This window comes from Oncorhynchus nerka, unplaced genomic scaffold, assembly GCF_034236695.1.
Source record: "Oncorhynchus nerka isolate Pitt River unplaced genomic scaffold, Oner_Uvic_2.0 unplaced_scaffold_865, whole genome shotgun sequence".
NCBI lineage: Eukaryota > Metazoa > Chordata > Actinopteri > Salmoniformes > Salmonidae > Oncorhynchus > Oncorhynchus nerka.
The window spans coordinates 56,907-75,054 of record NW_027040419.1 but is presented as its reverse complement, the minus strand read 5'-3'; the positions used below and the strand labels follow the sequence as shown (position 1 = coordinate 75,054).

Here is an 18,148-nt window from a genome sequence, read left to right as displayed (position 1 = left end):
GTCTGTCCAAGAGGGGAATCACACAGACTGATCTCAGTTCATTCATACTGTATGTTGTAGTCTGTCTAATAATTAAATCACACAAGACTGACAGCCTGTAATTGTATTAAAAGCATTCAGTTGATTACATGGCAGTTTAGAGAGCAACATCATAACACTAATCTACCTCATAATCAATATCATAACATTTATAATCAATAACATCATTATCTATATACTACTAACAACATAACACTAAACTACATCATAATCAATATCATAACATTTATAATCAATAACATCATTATCTCTATACTACTAACAACATAACACTAATCTACGTCATAATCAATATTATAACATTTATAATCAATAACATCATTATCTCTATACTACTAACAACATAACACTAATCTACGTCATAATCAATATCATAACGTTTATAATCAATAACATCATTATCTCTATACTACTAACAACATCACACTAATCTACATCATAATCAATATCATAACATTTATAATCAATAACATCATTGTCCATGTTACCAAAACCCCAAGAACCCCATGTTACCCAGAACCCCATGTTACCCAGAACCCCATGTTACCCAAAACCCCATGTTACCCAGAACCCCATGTTACCCAGAACCCCATGTTACCCAGAACCCCATGTTACCCAAAACCCCATGTTACCCCAAAACCCCATGTTACCCAAAACCCCATGTTACCCTGAACCCCATGTTACCCTGGTGGTAAAAACCAAACTAAATGAATAATGGTGGTTGCAGTCACTCCTTTTAGATTTCTTCCAAGGTTCCAGAAAGATAAACTAATTCTGAACTTGTTATTAAAATTAGAACCACTTCAGGTTTGTCACCACATTTTAAACACCAGTACACAGCTGACCATCGACTTAAAACACAAAACTGACCTAAGATCAGCATGTAGGGTCAGCTTCATTCTACTCCTACTCCGTCCCCTGGGCTGCTCTCTCCTCTCCCGGTCCAGCTTCAGCTCTGGAGCTCAGAGAGACCATCTCCATGTCATTGACATAAAGATCCATTCTGCTCACCCTGTTCACTCTCTTCTGCCTCCTGGTGGGCTAGGGAGACACAGCACCAACAGTCAGACATTTACTCTCTAGTATCTCCATTCTCTCTCCCTCCCTCTCCCCCTCACCCTCCCCCTCACCCTCTAGTTTAAATGACTTGTAACGTCTGAGTAAATGTCTTTACCTTGTAGTACAGGTAGGAGGTGGTGATGGCTGTCAGTAGGATCAGCAGCACTACAACGTGTCTGATGATGAAGGCTGGCAGAGGAGAGGCTGCAAACAGAAACACCTTTGATGAGGGGACTGATCATCATCACATAGATCTGTGGGAAATCTGTCAATGACAAAGTTATAAGTCTGGTTCATGTTCAGTTACCTGTGATGGCGAGGGAGAGGAGCTCACTCTCAGAGGAGAAGTTATGAGAGAAAACATAATTGTCATAAACACATCTGTAGTTCCCTTGGTGGGAGTCATCTGCAGCAGGGAAGAGGAAGGCAGCAGAGTGATTGACAGCTGGCTGGATCTGGGTTCTGTTGGAGCCGGTGAACGTGAGGAGGAAGGAGCCTCCTGGGTACTGTGGCTGAGTGGAGCAGGTGATGGTGAAGTTGTAGCCCCTGAACATCTCGGGCCCCTGGTGGCCCCTGAAGACCCCTCCCATTGGGTCAGTCAGGAAGATATCAGGCTGGACCAGGAGATCTGTAACAATAAAAGAGAACAAGAAAAACCTCTTCAACTAGTTTCCTATAGATATGACAATAACATCAGCATGTAACAGTGCCAGCCACCCTCCCTCACAGGGCAACATGAGTAGTGGGCCTACAGTCACTGAGACAACATATGTTGATATCAGGCTGATATCAGGCTGAAGCAGGACATCTGGAACAAGAGGAGAGAAAAAGAAAACGTAGCTCCTCAACTACTTTCCTCATTTAGATGTGACAATAACATGACATGTGACAGTGGTAGTGAGTAGAGACGTTCACTGAGGTAACACTCAAATACAAAGCATTCTGGGATATTTAAGTTGCATTTGATTCCTACTTGACTGAGTGATCTATTTTGCAAAGCAGATTTACAAGTTAAACAGTCATCATGAGAGGTGCAGAGGAAGTTGTATGAATGAAGGAAATCAGTTGAATATAATTATAATATGTTGTTATGACCTGAGCAGATCACTGTGAGTTCAGGAGGGAGATAATACATTCTTCTACACTCCCTCAGTGAAGGCTCAGACCCAGAACAGATAACTCTAAACCCTCTAGTGGTGTTTCCAGGAAGTACTGAAACAGTGGAACCACAACCCAGCTGTCTACACACTACTGCAGCTACATCCTCCTGCTCCCAGTCAGCTCCCACAGTCCTCCACTCTCCCTGGTCGTACCACTCCACTCCACCAGCACAGCGACTGCCTCCTCCCACCAGCCTCACATCATCAGGCTCTGAGAAAAGAAAAGAGAGAGACAGTAATCTTACTATTTTCTCACTAAAACACACCTATATTGTCTCTCATATTCTTCACTCCAGGTGAGAAAAAAATGTTGATTGAGTGACAAACTGTTTCTTACCTGAGCAGGTGAGTCCAACAGCATTACCAGGTAGGCAGGTGTTGTTTTTTCTGTCTGAGGTGTCACAGTCCAGGAGAAGGGACTCTTTGCCTTTACACTGGAACTCTTTATCCCAGGTCTGACCCCCACCTTCTCCATAGAGCCCCCCCTGTAGAGCTGCAGGAGCCCCACAGCCAAACTCCCTACAGACTACCTCTGCATCCTGCCGGTCAAAGTCAGCTTCACACACTGAGGCCCAGGACTGATTGGACTTCACCTCCACTCTCCCAGAGCAGAGACCAGCTCCATCCACAAGCCGCACAGACTCTGGATAAAAAGAGTTGGTTGAACATTCAATCAGTTTTGTTGATGACACTGTCGAGGACTAAACACAAATATGTTGGATAAAAGATTGTAGTTTGCTATGTTTGATACTGTAAGAGGTAGAAATGGGTTCTTAGTCACTCAGGATCGGGTTGGGAATAATGCAGGCAGGAGACAGGAATAAGTTCACTTCACTGTTTACACACAGCTTAACTACAAGGTCTGATTCATTATGTCACGGTCAGGATTGGCTGGGCCAATAGTGGAAAAGGTTACTGGTTATAATGACATCACTGGTGAGAACTCAGTGATAAAAATATATTCTCTCTCTCATCTCTCTGTCTTCCTCTCCTCCTCCCTCATTCTCTTTGTGACAGTGGTATTGAGTAGAGACATTCACTGAGATAACACTCAAATGCAAATGATTCTGGGATATTTAAATTGCATTTCATTTCTACTTGACTATGATCTATTTAGTAAAGCAGACTGACAATGGTGAACAGTCATCATGAGAGTTTGTGCAGAGGAAGTTGTATGAATGAAGGAAATCAGTTGAATATAATTATAATATGCCCTTGTTTGACCTGAGCAGATCACCTGAGTTCAGGAGGGAGATAATACATTCTTCTACACTCCAACTCAGTGAAGGCTCAGACCCAGAACAGATAACTCTAAACCCTCTAGTGGTGTTTCCAGAGTACTGAAACAGTGGAACCACAACCCAGCTGTCTACACACTACTGCAGCTAATCCTCCTGCTCCCAGTCAGCTCCCACAGTCCTCCACTCTCCCTGGTCGACCACTCCACTCCACCAGCCAGCGACTGCCTTCCTCCCACCAGCCTCACATCATCAGGCTCTGAGAAAAGAAAAGAGAGAGACAGTAATCTTACTATTTTCTCACTAAAACACACCTATATTGTCTCACGCATATTCTTCACTCCAGGTGAGAAAAATGTTGATTGAGTGACAAACTGTTTCCCCTGAGCAGGTGAGTCCAACAGCATTACCAGGTAGGCAGGTGTTGTTTTTTCTGTCTGAGATGTGTCACAGTCCAGGAGAAGGGACTCTTGCCTTTACACTGGAACTCTTTATCCCAGGTCTGACCCCACCTTCTCCATAGAGCCCCCTGAAGAGCTGGGGCCCAGTGGTGAGCACAAACTCCCTACAGACTACCTCTGCATCCTGCCGGTCAAAGTCAGCTTCACACACTGAGGCCCAGGACTGATTGATGACTTCACCTCCACTCTCCCAGAGCAGAGACCAGCTCCATCCACAAGCCGCACAGACTCTGGATAAAAAGAGTTGGTTGAACATTCAATCAGTTTTGTTGATGACACTGTCGAGAGACTAAACACAAATATGTTGGATAAAAGATTGTAGTTTGCTATGTTTGATACTGTAAGAGGTAGAAATGGGTTCTTTCACTCGGGATAGTGTTGGGAATAATGCAGGCAGGAGACAGGAATAAGTTCACTTCACTGTTTACACACAGCTTAACTACAAGGTCTGATTCATTATGTCACGGTCAGGATTGGCTGGGCCAATAGTGGAAAAGGTTACTGGTTATAATGACATCACTGGTGAGAACTCAGTGATAAAAATATATTCTCTCTCTCATCTCTCTGTCTTCCTCTCCTCCTCCCTCATTCTCTTTGTGACAGTGGTATTGAGTAGAGACATTCACTGAGATAACACTCAAATGCAAATGCATTCTGGGATATTTAAGTTGCATTTCATTTCTACTTGACTGAGTGATCTATTTAGTAAAGCAGACTGACAATCTAAACAGTCATCATGAGAGGTGCAGAGGAAGTTGTATGAATGAAGGAAATCAGTTGAATATAATTATAATATGTTGATATTTCCTGATCAGATCACTGTGAGTCCAGGAAGGAGATATAATACATGGACAAAAGTATGTGGAACTCAGCAGTGAGTTTTACAACAGAGGATTATTTTTACGCTCTACGTGGTTCAGCCCTCGACTGTCTGTTCTGTGAGCTTGTGTTGTCTACCACTTCACTGCTGAGCCATTGTTGCTCCTAGATGTGCCACGTTGAAATTCACAGAGACCTTCAGAAAGGACATTTTACTGTCGATTTTTGTCTATGGAGATTGCATGGCAATGTGCTCAATTTTAAACACCTGTCAGGAACAGGTGTGGCTGAAATAGCCGAATCCACTAATGTCCACATACTTTTGGCCATATAGTGTATCTTGTTATTACCTGAGCAGATCACTGTGAGTCCAGGAGAGAGATCATAACTTCTGGAACACTCCCTCAGTGAAGACTCAGACCCAGAACAGGAAAGTCTAAACGCTCTAGTGGTGTCTCCAAGTAGTACTGAAACAGTGGAGCCACAACCCAGCTGTCTACACACAACTGCAGCTGCATCCCAGTCTTCAGCTCCCACAGTCCTCCACTCTCCCTGGTTGTACCACTCCACTCCACCAGCACAGCGACTGCCTCCTCCCACCAGCCTCACATCATCAGGCTCTGAGAAAAGGAAAGAGAGAGATAGTAATCTTACTATTTTCTCACTAAAAACACACCTATATTGTCTCTCATATTCTTCACTCCAGGTGAGAATCAATGTTGATTGAGTGACAAACTGTTTCTCACCTGAGCAGGTGAGTCCAACAGCATTACCAGGTAGGCAGGTGTTGTTCTCTCTGTCTGAGGTGTCACAGTCCAGGAGAAGGGACTCTTTGCCTTTACACTGGAACTCTTTATCCCAGGTCTGACCCCCACCTTCTCCATAGAGCCCCCCCTGTAGAGCTACAGGAGCCCCACAGCCAACATCCCTACAGACTACCTCTGCATCCTGCCGGTCAAAGTCAGCTTCACACACTGAGGCCCAGGACTGATAGGACTTCACCTCCACTCTCCCAGAGCAGAGACCAGCTCCATCCACAAGCCGCACAGACTCTGGAGAAAAGAGTTGGTTGAACATTCAATCAGTTTTGTTGATGACACTGTCAAGGACTAAACACAAATATGTTGGATAAAAGATTGTAGTTTGCTATGTTTGATACTGTAAGAGGTAGAAATGGGTTCTTAGTCACTCAGGATCGGGTTGGGAATAATGCAGGCAGGAGACAGGAATAAGTTCACTTCACTTTATAGAAAATAAACAGCTGGGCATCCATCAGGCAGCTTCACTTCAGTACCATCTGAACTACAATGATCTGCCCATGAACATCTCCCATAAACCAATATGACAAACACAAATATAATGTTTAAATACATCTGACATCTCTCCCTCTATTTAAATGAAATAAAAACACAAAGATGATACATGGTAATATTGTATAATGTATAAAATTAATCTCTCAATATGACCAGTCTCTTACCTGAACAGGTCACATGATGATAAGTTCTACCATTACAGCCACCAGGTCCTCCTCTTACAATGTCACACTGTCTAACAGAAGACTCATTTCCATAGCAACCACCTAGTATGACTCTTTGTTTTCCATCTTCAATCAGAGGTCCAATAGATTCAGCTACAGGATTCCCACAGTCCAGCTCTCTACACACAAACCTGACCTCTTTCATTATGCTCCACCAACTAGTACAAAGACCTAACCACTCTCCTTCATAGAAGACTTCCACTGTCCCAGAACAGGAAGTGGTTCCATTCACCAGTCTGACTGAGAGTTCAGCTGTAAACAGCAGAGAGGAAAACACAGTGGTGAGGACAGATGATGACAGTGATTCTGTTATTCTAACAGCAGTGATGCTTTGTGGTTGACAAGTATTAGTAGTTCCATAAAACACTACTTGTTATTGGGGTTTAGAATGGTTTGTATGGACACATGAATTTCTCCATGTGGGATAATAAAGTTGACTAATATTGAACTGCTTCTACACCTGCATTGTTTGCTGTTTGGGGTTTTAGGCTGGGTTTCTGTACAGCACTTTGAGATATCAGCTCATGTACGAAGGGCTATATAAATACATTTGATTTGATTTGATATAAACTGCTAGAATCACTGTAGATTTATACTCTACCTACCTGGTGGACTGACGCTTTGAGCCTGGAGATCTGAGGAGAAAGAGAGAGAAAGAGACAGAGAGATAGAGAGAAACAAAGGAGAAAGGGAGGAGTCTGAGGAAGAGAGAGACAGAGGTTAAATTAATATCAACATGACCTTTCATGATGTGATGGGGAAGACAGGCTTATCGTTGGTATGGTGCAACAACACCCATGTGTACATACACTATATATACAAAAGTATGTGGACACCACTTCAAATTAGTGGATTCTATTTCAGCCACACCCCTTCCCCACCCCTTCCCTTTGTTAAAAACATCCTAAAGATTGATTCTATACATCGTTTGACATGTTTCTACGAACTGTAATATAACTGTTTGTCTGAACCTTCGCCTGGACCTGGAGTTTTGATTTGTTTACCAAACACGCTACCAAAAGCAGGTATTTGGACATAAATGATGAACTTTATCGAACAAAACAAACATTTATTGTGGAACTGGGATTCCCGGGAGTGCATTCTGATGAAGATCATCAAAGGTAAGTGAATATTTATAATGCTATTTCTGACTTCTGTTGACTCCACAACATGGCGGGTATCTGTATGGCTTGTTTTTGTGTCTGTGCGCCATACTCAGATTATTGCATGGTGTGCTTTTCCATAAAGTGTTTTTGAAATCTGACACAGCGGTTGCATTAAGGAGAAGTGGATCTATAATTCCACGCATAACACTTGTATATTTTATCAATGTTTATTATGAGTGTTACACTGTTACACCTTACACTGACTCTAACCGGTGCCCCCACACACTGACTCTAACCGGTGCCCCGACACTGACTCTAACCGGTCCCCCACACACTGACTATAACCGGTGCCCCCACACACTGACTCTAACCGGTGCCCCCATACACTGACTCTAACCGGTGCCCCCTTACACTGACTCTAACCGGTGCGCCCACACACTGACTCTAACCGGTGCGCCCACACACTGACTCTAACCGGTGCCCCCATACACTGACTCTAACCGGTGCCCCCATACACTGACTCTAACCGGTGCCCCCACACTGACTCTAACCGGTGCCCACACACTGACTCTAACCAGTGCCCCCACAACTTGACTCTAACCGGTGCCCCCCACACTGACTCTAACCGGTGCCCCCACACACTGACTCTAACCGGTGCCCCCACACACTGACTCTAACCGGTGCCCCCTCACAATGACTCTGTACCGACAACCCCACACACTGACTCTAACCGGTGCCCCCCACACACTGACTCTAACCGGTGCCCCCACACACTGACTCTAAGCCCCCACACACTGGTTCTAACCGTTTACCCCACACTGACTCTAACCGGTGCCCCCACACTGACTCTAACCGTGCCCCCACACACTGACTCTAACCAGGTGCCCCACACACTGACTCTAACCAGTGCCCCATACACTGACTCTAACCGGTGCCCCACACACTGACTCTAACCGGTGCCCCCACACACTGACTCTAACCGGTGCCCCCACACACTGACTCTAACCGGTGCCCCCACACACTGACTCTAACCGGTGCCCCCACACACTGACTCTAACCGGTGCCCCCACACTGACTCTAACCGGTGCCCCCACACTGACTCTAACCGGTGCCCCCACACACTGACTCTAACCGGTGCCCCCACACACTGACTCTAACCGGTGCCCCCACACTGACTCTAACCGGTGCCCCCACACACTGACTCTTGAAATCCGGTGCCCCCACACACTGACGGTGCCCCCACACTGACTCTAACCGGTGCCCACACATTGACTCTAACCAGTGCCCCCACACACTGACTCTAACCGGTGCCCGCACACACCGACTCTAACCAGTGCCCCCACACACTGACTCTAACCGGTGCCCCCACACACTGACTCTAACCGGTGCCCCCTCACACTGACTCTGTACTGACACCCCCACACACTGACTCTAACCGGTGCCCCCCACACACTGACTCTAACCGGTGCCCCCCACACACTGACTCTAACCGGTGCCCCCACACACTGACTCTAACCGTTGCCCCCACACACTGACTCTAACCGGTGCCCCCACACTGACTCTAACCGGTGCCCCCACACTGACTCTAACCGGTGCCCCCACACTGACTCTAACCAGTGCCCCCACACACTGACTCTAACCGGTGCCCCCACACACTGACTCTAACCGGTGCCCCAACACACTGACTCTAACCGGTGCCCCTCACACTGACTCTAACCGGTGCCCCCCCACTGACTCTATCCGGTGCCCCCACACACTGACTCTAACAGGTGCCCCCACACACTGACTCTAACCGGTGCCCGCACACACCGACTCTAACCAGTGCCCCCACACACTGACTCTAACCGGTGCCCCCACACACTGACTCTAACCGGTGCCCCCACACACTGACTCTAACCGGTGCCCCCACAACTGACTCTAACCGGTGCCCCCACACACTGACTCTAACCGGTGCCCCCACACACTGACTCTAACCGGTGCCCCCACACTGACTCTAACCGGTGCCCCCACACACTGACTCTAACCGGTGCCCCACACTGACTCTAACCGGTGCCCACACTGACTCTAACCGGTGCCCCCACACACTGACTCTAACCGTGCCCCCACACTGACTCTGTACTGACACCCCCCACACACTGACTCTAACCGGTGCCCCCCACACACTGACTCTAACCGGTGCCCCCACACACTGACTCTAACCGGTGCCCCCACACACTGACTCTAACCGTTGCCCCCACACACCTGACTCTAACCGGTGCCCCCACACTGACTCTAACCGGTGCCCCCACACTGACTCTAACCGGTGCCCCCACACTGACTCTAACCGGTGCCCCCACACACTGACTCCCCCACCGGTGCCCCCACACTGACTCTAACCGGTGCCCCCACACACTGACTCTAACCAGGTGCCCCCACACACTGACTCTAACCGGTGCCCCCTCACACTGACTCACTAACCGACCCCCCCCACACACTGACTCTAACCGGTGCCCCCACACACTGACTCTAACCGGTGCCCCCACACACTGACTCTAACCGGTGCCCCCACACACTGACTCTAACCGGTGCCCCCACACACTGACTCTAACCGGTGCCCCCACACACTGACTCTAACCAGTGCCCCCACACACTGACTCTAACCGGTGCCCCCACACTGACTCTAACCGGTGCCCCCACACACTGACTCTAACCGGTGCCCCCACACACTGACTCTAACCGGTGCCCACACACTGACTCTGTACCGACACCCCCACACACTGACTCTAACCGGTGCCCCCACACACTGACTCTAACCGGTGCCCCCACACACTGACTCTAACCGGTGCCCCCACACACTGACTCTAACCGGTGCCCCCACACTGACTCTAACCGGTGCCCCCACACTGACTCTAACCGGTGCCCCCACACACTGACTCTAACCGGTGCCCCCTATCCGGTGCCCCCACACTGACTCTAACCGGTGCCCCCACACTGACTCTAACCGGTGCCCCACACTGACTCTAACCGGTGCCCCCACACTGACTCTAACCGGTGCCCCCACACTGACTCTAACCGGTGCCCCCCACACACTGACTCTAACCGGTGCCCCCCACACACTGACTCTAACCGGTGCCCCCACACACTGACTCTAACCGGTGCCCCCACACACTGACTCTAACCGTGCCCCCACACACTGACTCTAACCGGTGCCCCCACACTGACTCTAACCGGTGCCCCCACACTGACTCTAACCGGTGCCCCCACACTGACTCTAACCGGTGCCCCCACACACTGACTCTAACCGGTGCCCCCACACTGACTCTAACCGGTGCCCCCACACACTGACTCTAACCGTGCCCCCACACTGACTCTAACCGGTGCCCCCACACTGACTCTAACCGGTGCCCCCCACACACTGACTCTAACCGGTGCCCCCACACACTGACTCTAACCGGTGCCCCCACACACTGACTCTAACCGGTGCCCCCACACACTGACTCTAACCGGTGCCCCCACACACTGACTCTAACCGGTGCCCCCCCACACTGACTCTAACCGGTGCCCCCACACACTGACTCTAACCGGTGCCCCCACACACTGACTCTAACCGGTGCCCCACACTGACTCTAACCGGTGCCCCCACACTGACTCTAACCGTGCCCCCACACTGACTCTAACCGGTAACCGCCCCCACACACTGACTCTAACCGTGCCCCCACACACTGACTCTAACCGGTGCCCCCACACACTGACTCTAACCGGTGCCCCCACACACTGACTCTAACCGGTGCCCCCACACTGACTCTAACCGGTGCCCCCACACTGACTCTAACCGTGCCCCCACACACTGACTCTAACCGGTGCCCCCACACACTGACTCTAACCGGTGCCCCCACACTGACTCTAACCGGTGCCCCCACTGACTCTAACCGGTGCCCCCACACTGACTCTAACCGGTGCCCCCACACTGACTCTAACCGGTGCCCCCACACACTGACTCTAACCGGTGCCCCCACACACTGACTCTAACCGGTGCCCCCACACACTGACTCTAACCGGTGCCCCCACACACTGACTCTAACCGGTGCCCCCACACTGACTCTAACCGGTGCCCCCACACTGACTCTAACCGGTGCCCCCACACTGACTCTAACCGGTGCCCCCACACTGACTCTAACCGGTGCCCCCACACACTGACTCTAACCGGTGCCCCCACACACTGACTCTAACCGGTGCCCCACACTGACTCTAACCGGTGCCCCCACACTGACTCTAACCGGTGCCCCCACACTGACTCTAACCGGTGCCCCCCACACTGACTCTAACCGGTGCCCCCACACACTGACTCTAACCGGTGCCCCCACACACTGACTCTAACCGGTGCCCCCACACTGACTCTAACCGGTGCCCCCACACACTGACTCTAACCGGTGCCCCCACACACACTGACTCTAACCGGTGCCCCCACACTGACTCTAACCGGTGCCCCCACACACTGACTCTAACCGGTGCCCCCACACTGACTCTAACCGGTGCCCCCACACTGACTCTAACTCACTGACTCTAACCGGTGCCCCCACACTGACTCTAACCGGTGCCCCCACACACTGACTCTAACCGGTGCCCCCACACACTGACTCTAACCGGTGCCCCCACACACTGACTCTAACCGGTGCCCCCACACTGACTCTAACCGGTGCCCCCACACTGACTCTAACCGGTGCCCCCACACACTGACTCTAACCGGTGCCCCCACACTGACTCTAACCGGTGCCCCCACACACTGACTCTAACCGGTGCCCCCACACACTGACTCTAACCGGTGCCCCCACACACTGACTCTAACCGGTGCCCCCACACTGACTCTAACCGGTGCCCCCACACTGACTCTAACTGCCCCTACACTGACTCTAACCGGTGCCCCCACACTGACTCTAACCGGTGCCCCCACACTGACTCTAACCGGTGCCCCCACACTGACTCTAACCGGTGCCCCCACACACTGACTCTAACCGGTGCCCCCACACTGACTCTAACCGGTGCCCCCACACACTGACTCTAACCGGTGCCCCCACACTGACTCTAACCGGTGCCCCCACACACTGACTCTAACCGGTGCCCCCACACACTGACTCTAACCGGTGCCCCCACACTGACTCTAACCGGTGCCCCCACACTGACTCTAACCGGTGCCCCCACACACTGACTCTAACCGGTGCCCCCACACACTGACTCTAACCGGTGCCCCCACACTGACTCTAACCGGTGCCCCCACACACTGACTCTAACCGGTGCCCCCACACTGACTCTAACCGGTGCCCCCACACACTGACTCTAACCGGTGCCCCCACACTGACTCTAACCGGTGCCCCCACACTGACTCTAACCGGTGCCCCCACACACTGACTCTAACCGGTGCCCCCACACTGACTCTAACCGACTCTAACCGTGCCCCCACACACTGACTCTAACCGGTGCCCCCACACACTGACTCTAACCGGTGCCCCCACACTGACTCTAACCGGTGCCCCCACACTGACTCTAACCGGTGCCCCCACACTGACTCTAACCGTGCCCCCACACACTGACTCTAACCGGTGCCCCCACACTGACTCTAACCGGTGCCCCCACACTGACTCTAACCGGTGCCCCCACACACTGACTCTAACCGGTGCCCCCACACACTGACTCTAACCGGTGCCCCCACACTGACTCTAACCGGTGCCCCCACACACTGACTCTAACCGGTGCCCCCACACACTGACTCTAACCGGTGCCCCCACACTGACTCTAACCGGTGCCCCCACACACTGACTCTAACCGGTGCCCCCACACACTGACTCTAACCGGTGCCCCCACACTGACTCTAACCGTGCCCCCACACACTGACTCTAACCGGTGCCCCCACACTGACTCTAACCGGTGCCCCCACACACTGACTCTAACCGGTGCCCCCCCCACTGACTCTAACCGGTGCCCCCACACTGACTCTAACCGGTGCCCCCACACACTGACTCTAACCGGTGCCCCCACACACTGACTCTAACCGGTGCCCCCACACACTGACTCTAACCGGTGCCCCCACACACTGACTCTAACCGGTGCCCCCACACTGACTCTAACCGGTGCCCCCACACACTGACTCTAACCGGTGCCCCCACACTGACTCTAACCGGTGCCCCCACACTGACTCTAACCGGTGCCCCCACACTGACTCTAACCGGTGCCCCCACACACTGACTCTAACCGGTGCCCCCACACTGACTCTAACCGGTGCCCCCACACTGACTCTAACCGGTGCCCCCCACACACTGACTCTAACCGGTGCCCCCACACTGACTCTAACCGGTGCCCCCACACTGACTCTAACCGGTGCCCCCCCCACACACTGACTCTAACCGACTCTAACCCCCCACACTGACTCTAACCGGTGCCCCCACACTGACTCTAACCGGTGCCCCCACACTGACTCTAACCGTGCCCCCACACTGACTCTAACCGGTGCCCCCACACTGACTCTAACCGGTGCCCCCACACTGACTCTAACCGGTGCCCCCACACACTGACTCTAACCGGTGCCCCCACACTGACTCTAACCGGTGCCCCCACACACTGACTCTAACCGGTGCCCCCACACTGACTCTAACCGGTGCCCCCACACACTGACTCTAACCGGTGCCCCCACACTGACTCTAACCGGTGCCCCCACACACTGACTCTAACCGGTGCCCCCACACACTGACTCTAACCGGTGCCCCCACACTGACTCTAACCGGTGCCCCCACACTGACTCTAACCGGTGCCCCCACACTGACTCTAACCGGTGCCCCCACACACTGACTCTAACCGGTGCCCCCACACACTGACTCTAACCGGTGCCCCCACACACTGACTCTAACCGGTGCCCCCACACACTGACTCTAACCGTGCCCCCACACTGACTCTAACCGGTGCCCCCACACTGACTCTAACCGGTGCCCCCACACTGACTCTAACCGGTGCCCCCACACACTGACTCTAACCGGTGCCCCCACACACTGACTCTAACCGGTGCCCCCACACTGACTCTAACCGGTGCCCCCACACTGACTCTAACCGGTGCCCCCACACTGACTCTAACCGGTGCCCCCACACTGACTCTAACCGGTGCCCCCACACACTGACTCTAACCGGTGCCCCCACTGACTCTACTGACTCTAACCGGTGCCCCCACACTGACTCTAACCGGTGCCCCCACACTGACTCTAACCGGTGCCCCCACACTGACTCTAACCGGTGCCCCCACACTGACTCCCCCACACTGACTCTAACCGGTGCCCCCACACTGACTCTAACCGGTGCCCCCACACACTGACTCTAACCGGTGCCCCCACACTGACTCTAACCGGTGCCCCCACACACTGACTCTAACCGGTGCCCCCACACACTGACTCTAACCGGTGCCCCCACACACTGACTCTAACCGGTGCCCCCACACACTGACTCTAACCGGTGCCCCCACACACTGACTCTAACCGGTGCCCCCACACTGACTCTAACCGGTGCCCCCACACTGACTCTAACCGTGCCCCCACACTGACTCTAACCGGTGCCCCCACACTGACTCTAACCGGTGCCCCCACACTGACTCTAACCGGTGCCCCCACACTGACTCTAACCGGTGCCCCCACACACTGACTCTAACCGGTGCCCCCACTGACTCTAACCGGTGCCCCCACACACTGACTCTAACCGGTGCCCCCACACACTGACTCTAACCGGTGCCCCCACACTGACTCTAACCGGTGCCCCCACACTGACTCTAACCGGTGCCCCCACACACTGACTCTAACCGGTGCCCCCACACTGACTCTAACCGGTGCCCCCACACTGACTCTAACCGGTGCCCCACACTGACTCTAACCGGTGCCCCCACACTGACTCTAACCGGTGCCCCCACACTGACTCTAACCGGTGCCCCCACACTGACTCTAACCGGTGCCCCCACACTGACTCTAACCGGTGCCCCCACACACTGACTCTAACCGGTGCCCCCACACTGACTCTAACCGGTGCCCCCACACACTGACTCTAACCGGTGCCCCCACACTGACTCTAACCGGTGCCCCCACACACTGACTCTAACCGGTGCCCCCTCTAACACACTGACTCTAACCGGTGCCCCCACACTGACTCTAACCGGTGCCCCCACACTGACTCTAACCGGTGCCCCCACACACTGACTCTAACCGGTGCCCCCACACACTGACTCTAACCGGTGCCCCCACACTGACTCTAACCGGTGCCCCCCACACACTGACTCTAACCGGTGCCCCCACACTGACTCTAACCGGTGCCCCCACACTGACTCTAACCGGTGCCCCCACACACTGACTCTAACCGGTGCCCCCACACTGACTCTAACCGGTGCCCCCACACTGACTCTAACCGGTGCCCCCACACACTGACTCTAACCGGTGCCCCCACACACTGACTCTAACCGGTGCCCCCACACTGACTCTGCCCCCACACTGACTCTAACCGGTGCCCCCACACACTGACTCTAACCGGTGCCCCCACACTGACTCTAACCGGTGCCCCCACACTGACTCTAACCGGTGCCCCCACACACTGACTCTAACCGGTGCCCCCACACTGACTCTAACCGGTGCCCCCACACTGACTCTAACCGGTGCCCCCACACACTGACTCTAACCGGTGCCCCCACACTGACTCTAACCGGTGCCCCCACACTGACTCTAACCGGTGCCCCCACACTGACTCTAACCGGTGCCCCACACTGACTCTAACCGGTGCCCCCACACACTGACTCTAACCGGTGCCCCCACACACTGACTCTAACCGGTGCCCCCACACACTGACTCTAACCGGTGCCCCCACACACTGACTCTAACCGGTGCCCCCACACTGACTCTAACCGGTGCCCCCACACTGACTCTAACCGGTGCCCCCACACACTGACTCTAACCGGTGCCCCCACACTGACTCTAACCGGTGCCCCCACACTGACTCTAACCGGTGCCCCCCACACTGACTCTAACCGGTGCCCCCACACTGACTCTAACCGGTGCCCCCACACTGACTCTAACCGTGCCCCCACTGACTCTAACCGGTGCCCCCACACACTGACTCTAACCGGTGCCCCCACACACTGACTCTAACCGGTGCCCCCACACTGACTCTAACCGGTGCCCCCACACACTGACTCTAACCGGTGCCCCCACACTGACTCTAACCGGTGCCCCCCACACACTGACTCTAACCGGTGCCCCCACACTGACTCTAACCTGACTCTAACCGTGCCCCCACACTGACTCTAACCGGTGCCCCCACACTGACTCTAACCGGTGCCCCCCACACTGACTCTAACCGGTGCCCCCCCCACACTGACTCTAACCGGTGCCCCCCCACACTGACTCTAACCGGTGCCCCCCACACTGACTCTAACCGGTGCCCCCACACACTGACTCTAACCGGTGCCCCCACACACTGACTCTAACCGGTGCCCCCACACTGACTCTAACCGGTGCCCCCACACTGACTCTAACCGGTGCCCCCACACTGACTCTAACCGGTGCCCCCACACTGACTCTAACCGGTGCCCCCACACTGACTCTAACCGGTGCCCCCACACACTGACTCTAACCGGTGCCCCCACACTGACTCTAACCGGTGCCCCCACACTGACTCTAACCGGTGCCCCACACACTGACTCTAACCGGTGCCCCCACACACTGACTCTAACCGGTGCCCCCACACTGACTCTAACCGGTGCCCCACACTGACTCTAACCGGTGCCCCCACACTGACTCTAACCGGTGCCCCCACACACTGACTCTAACCGGTGCCCCCACACTGACTCTAACCGGTGCCCCCACACTGACTCTAACCGTGCCCCCACACACTGACTCTAACCGGTGCCCCCACACTGACTCTAACCGGTGCCCCCACACTGACTCTAACCGGTGCCCCCACACACTGACTCTAACCGTGCCCCCCACACTGACTCTAACCGGTGCCCCCACACACTGACTCTAACCGTGCCCCCACACACTGACTCTAACCGGTGCCCCCACACACTGACTCTAACCGGTGCCCCCACACTGACTCTAACCGGTGCCCCCACACACTGACTCTAACCGGTGCCCCCCACACTGACTCTAACCGGTGCCCCCACACACTGACTCTAACCGGTGCCCCCACACACTGACTCTAACCGGTGCCCCCACACACTGACTCTAACCGGTGCCCCCACACTGACTCTAACCGGTGCCCCCACACTGACTCTAACCGGTGCCCCCACACACTGACTCTAACCGGTGCCCCCACACTGACTCTAACCGTGCCCCCCACACTGACTCTAACCGGTGCCCCCACACACTGACTCTAACCGGTGCCCCCACACTGACTCTAACCGGTGCCCCCACACACTGACTCTAACCGGTGCCCCCACACACTGACTCTAACCGGTGCCCCCACACTGACTCTAACCGGTGCCCCCACACACTGACTCTAACCGGTGCCCCCACACACTGACTCTAACCGGTGCCCCCACACTGACTCTAACCGGTGCCCCCACACACTGACTCTAACCGGTGCCCCCACACTGACTCTAACCGGTGCCCCCACACTGACTCTAACCGGTGCCCCCACACTGACTCTAACCGGTGCCCCCACACTGACTCTAACCGTGCCCCCACACTGACTCTAACCGGTGCCCCCACACACTGACTCTAACCGGTGCCCCCAC

General features: G+C 53.7%; 1 protein-coding gene across 1 annotated transcript; it reads right to left on the bottom strand.

Moving 5' to 3' along the window:
* Positions 1-610: 610 nt before the first annotated feature.
* On the bottom strand, positions 611-5,853 carry LOC135570984 (scavenger receptor cysteine-rich type 1 protein M130-like). Its single transcript, XM_065016802.1, has 7 exons — positions 5,523-5,853; positions 5,314-5,396; positions 2,596-2,959; positions 2,194-2,469; positions 1,406-1,726; positions 1,214-1,302; positions 611-1,080 (listed from the first exon to the last, which is right to left on the bottom strand). The coding sequence occupies exons 1-7, from the start codon at positions 5,851-5,853 to the stop codon at positions 946-948; spliced, it is 1,599 nt and encodes a 532-aa protein (XP_064872874.1). The 3' UTR covers positions 611-945.
* Between the last annotated feature and the right edge of the window lie 12,295 nt (positions 5,854-18,148).

What these genes read in the sequence shown, in the direction of transcription:
- LOC135570984 (XM_065016802.1), bottom strand. Translation starts at nt 5,853, where the DNA reads ATGTTCAACCAACTCTTTTCTCCAGAGTCTGTGCGGCTTGTGGATGGA. An exon ending in TGTTGGACTCACCTGCTCAG is followed by an intron (nt 5,397 to 5,522) that starts GTGAGAAACAGT and finishes TCCTTTTCTCAG; the next exon opens with AGCCTGATGATGTGAGGCTG. An exon ending in ACCAGGGAGAGTGGAGGACT is followed by an intron (nt 2,960 to 5,313) that starts GTGGGAGCTGAA and finishes ATTTGTGTTTAG; the next exon opens with TCCTCGACAGTGTCATCAAC.